The sequence below is a fragment of the Acyrthosiphon pisum genome, unplaced genomic scaffold (genome assembly GCF_005508785.2).
Source record: "Acyrthosiphon pisum isolate AL4f unplaced genomic scaffold, pea_aphid_22Mar2018_4r6ur Scaffold_20782;HRSCAF=22115, whole genome shotgun sequence".
NCBI classification, from domain to species: Eukaryota; Metazoa; Arthropoda; class Insecta; order Hemiptera; family Aphididae; genus Acyrthosiphon; species Acyrthosiphon pisum.
Window position 1 is genome coordinate 545 of NW_021770178.1, and position 2971 is coordinate 3515.

At 29.2% G+C, this 2971-nt stretch overlaps 1 protein-coding gene across 1 annotated transcript; it reads right to left on the bottom strand.

The window, feature by feature from the left end:
• Positions 1-250: 250 nt before the first annotated feature.
• Positions 251-2965, bottom strand: LOC100570986 (kelch-like protein 3). The gene is made up of 8 exons (XM_003244485.4): positions 2812-2965; positions 2637-2733; positions 1870-2029; positions 1684-1796; positions 1327-1623; positions 1121-1261; positions 805-1054; positions 251-732 (listed from the first exon to the last, which is right to left on the bottom strand). Exons 2-8 carry the CDS (start codon positions 2676-2678, stop codon positions 551-553), a joined length of 1185 nt encoding a protein of 394 aa, XP_003244533.1. The 5' UTR covers positions 2679-2733; positions 2812-2965; the 3' UTR covers positions 251-550.
• Between the last annotated feature and the right edge of the window lie 6 nt (positions 2966-2971).

Here is a 2971-nt window from a genome sequence, read left to right on the forward strand (position 1 = left end):
GTATCAGCGGCCACTTTTCATTCTCCCGACTTATAATTATAACAACGTTCATTTATACTAATTTTAACTGTTAAAATAATTCAGATGATGACTTAAACTTGTAGTAAAACTAACCCTACAAAAATATTAAACTAAATAACTTTGATTCTCAAAATTGCAATTCTAATGAGTTATTTCAACACCTTCAGATAAATAAGGTACTATATTTAGATTAACGTTCCATTTCAGTTAATATGACTGACACATTATGCAGTTAACTTCAACTTTATTAGTCAAAAAAATAGTAAAGAGTTTAAAAAAAGTATCCCATTTCTCTGTGTGAAGATATTATGTATAATGTAAATTATAAAAGTTTTTGCTAATACACTGTAATATAATTAACATTAAAGCTTGTTTCTATAATTTGTAAATCTTCAATTTAAATTATAAAACAATATTTTTAACATACATTAACAAAAACAAAAATTAATAGAACAATATATGTTTCGTCATGAATTATACATAAATATGATCATATTTCTACCAACAATGAGACCATTATGTATGCCGATTAGTTAATAAAATGTGGTGGTCTATTGACAACTACTCCACCATAAATTTGTACTTCATTTCTTGATAATCTCTCCAAGGTCCAAGTATTGGTGTTGGGGTTGTAAGTTTCTAAAGTATCAACAAAAGAAGATTCTGTTTCTCCACCAAAAACATACAACAAACCATCTAATACGGATACTCCTATAAAATAATGTAATTTAAATTCAATATATTTTGAGGTTTAAACTAAAAAAATATAATTTGCATAGTCACCCGGTCTATTTCGGCACAAATTCATATCAGCAACAGACGACCAAACTCCATCACTTGGTCTATAGACCTCAACACGTTTAAGATGCTTTCCATCACAAAAGCCACCAATAGCATACATCACGCCGTCCATGACTCCTACACTAACACCTTTACGATTTCCAGACATTTCTGCAACTGTTGTCCATGTGTCAAGTGCGGGATCATAATATTCCACAGATCTAACAATATTACCATCACCAGCACCCCCAACCTACACAATTTAATTTCATGAAATGTATTACAAATTATAAATGCATAATAAAATATGATTATTCACCGCGTATAAACGATTATTGAGTACACCAACACCCAAATCATATCTCTTAATTGACATACTAGACACTAGTGTCCATTTTTGAATACTGACATCGAAAACCTCTACACTATTTACTGCATTCTTGAAATTACCTCCACCAACCTAGAATTACAACATTTTATATAATATTTATATTATAAAATAAGTAAAATATTGATTTAACTTACAGCATATATGAAATCACCTAATACTCCGACTCCTAACCGATTTCGACTAACTAACATGTCTACCATTGGAACCCAAGAGGGCGATTGTGAAGATACGTCAAGCATATTAACAGATTTTGAACTTGATTCATTTACACCTCCCATAATAAACACAAATTGATCACTTATTACGCAAGAGCCAGCTGTCTTACGACAATCATTTAACCCTGGTGCAATGTTCCTTAGCTTGGTTGCTGGGTCATACCATTCTGTATAACACTTTGGCGATGTATCAGACCGGTTGAACATTAGAATAACCTAATAAAATTAAATGGACAAAATAATTGTGAAGATAAATTTATCAAAACGGAATCATACTTTTTGAGAATCACCAAAATGTCTAGGTTTACACCGAATTGTTTTTGGAATCGTGAAATACTGAACCGACTTAAGTAGATTAAATCGTAATGCTTCAAACACATAATCTTTACCTATAAACATTTAAATAATAATTAATAAAACATATAATTACATGATGAAGACGTATTTATTAAAACAACATACATTTAGGACTATTCTTTAGAAGAGGTTCTTCGACTACAATATTTAATACATCAGGCCTTGATGCTAATAATGACAAACGTACATGTTCCATTAATTCTGGCAAAAAATCTTTTCTCTGATCCAAATCATGTTTTACCCATTTAATTACACATTCAAATACCTACATTAATAAATATTTAAAACTAAATTAAAACATAAAAATTTGTTAAGCCACCCTTAATATAATATTGCGTTCTTCAAGTTATTGGGTATCCTTTTCTTTTAACAGCAATCAATGATATAATAATTATATTTTGATGGAATTAAATCAATTTTTAAAAGTTTGAATGCTTTCATAACTTTTTTATAAGTATACGTATTATTAATATTAAAATATTTTTTATGATTATTAAAACCTCCACCTATAAGGTTTTATTATATATTATTTGTCATTTATAAATATAATCAATGTGCAGTAGGAAGTTCATGTGCTTCATCTGCAACATTTTTTGAGCAGATTCAATACCTAGTCTATAGCTCAGTTATACAGTTTACAGTCGGGCCTGACATATTCATTATTTAATATAAGCTCAAAACTGATAAAATGGAACTGATCCAATTATTTCATTGAGTAATTGATACTTTGTACTATAAAATATATAACTAATTTACAACAAAAGGTACATAGTCAAAATTACGAGTTATGTTATTATAGCCATGCTGTACCTAGTAGCAATAATTTCTTCTATACAACACTATTGAGTAGGTACTAATTGCAGTTTGCTTACATTTTCTTCTAATGGAACGGCAAGGTCATTACAGGAGATCATCTTAACCACATCTTCAGAAGATAAAGATAGAAAATCAACACTTTTAACCACGTCTCTGAAAATGATTGTCTATATAATATATGTATGTAATTTATTGCTAAAAAATAAAGAGAATAAGTTAAATATATCATACAAAAAATGTTTTTTAATGAACGTTTCAGAACTTGATAACAATTCCGTACAGTTATGTAAGTCAGCAAACCGTCTGATACTAAGACAATTCGATGCATCCAGTTGTTTTTGTAAAAACTCGGTACATGCACCACTTACAAAATCTAACTGTAAGAGGTTTG

Bases quoted from the DNA above. Each gene is read 5' to 3' on its own strand.
- LOC100570986 (XM_003244485.4), bottom strand. From the start codon at position 2,678: ATGATCTCCTGTAATGACCTTGCCGTTCCATTAGAAGAAAAT. The intron at 2,030-2,636 runs GTAAGCAAACTG...TTATTAATGTAG, and splicing joins CCGTTCCATTAGAAGAAAAT to GTATTTGAATGTGTAATTAA. The intron at 733-804 runs GTGACTATGCAA...ATTATTTTATAG, and splicing joins TTTGTGCCGAAATAGACCGG to GAGTATCCGTATTAGATGGT.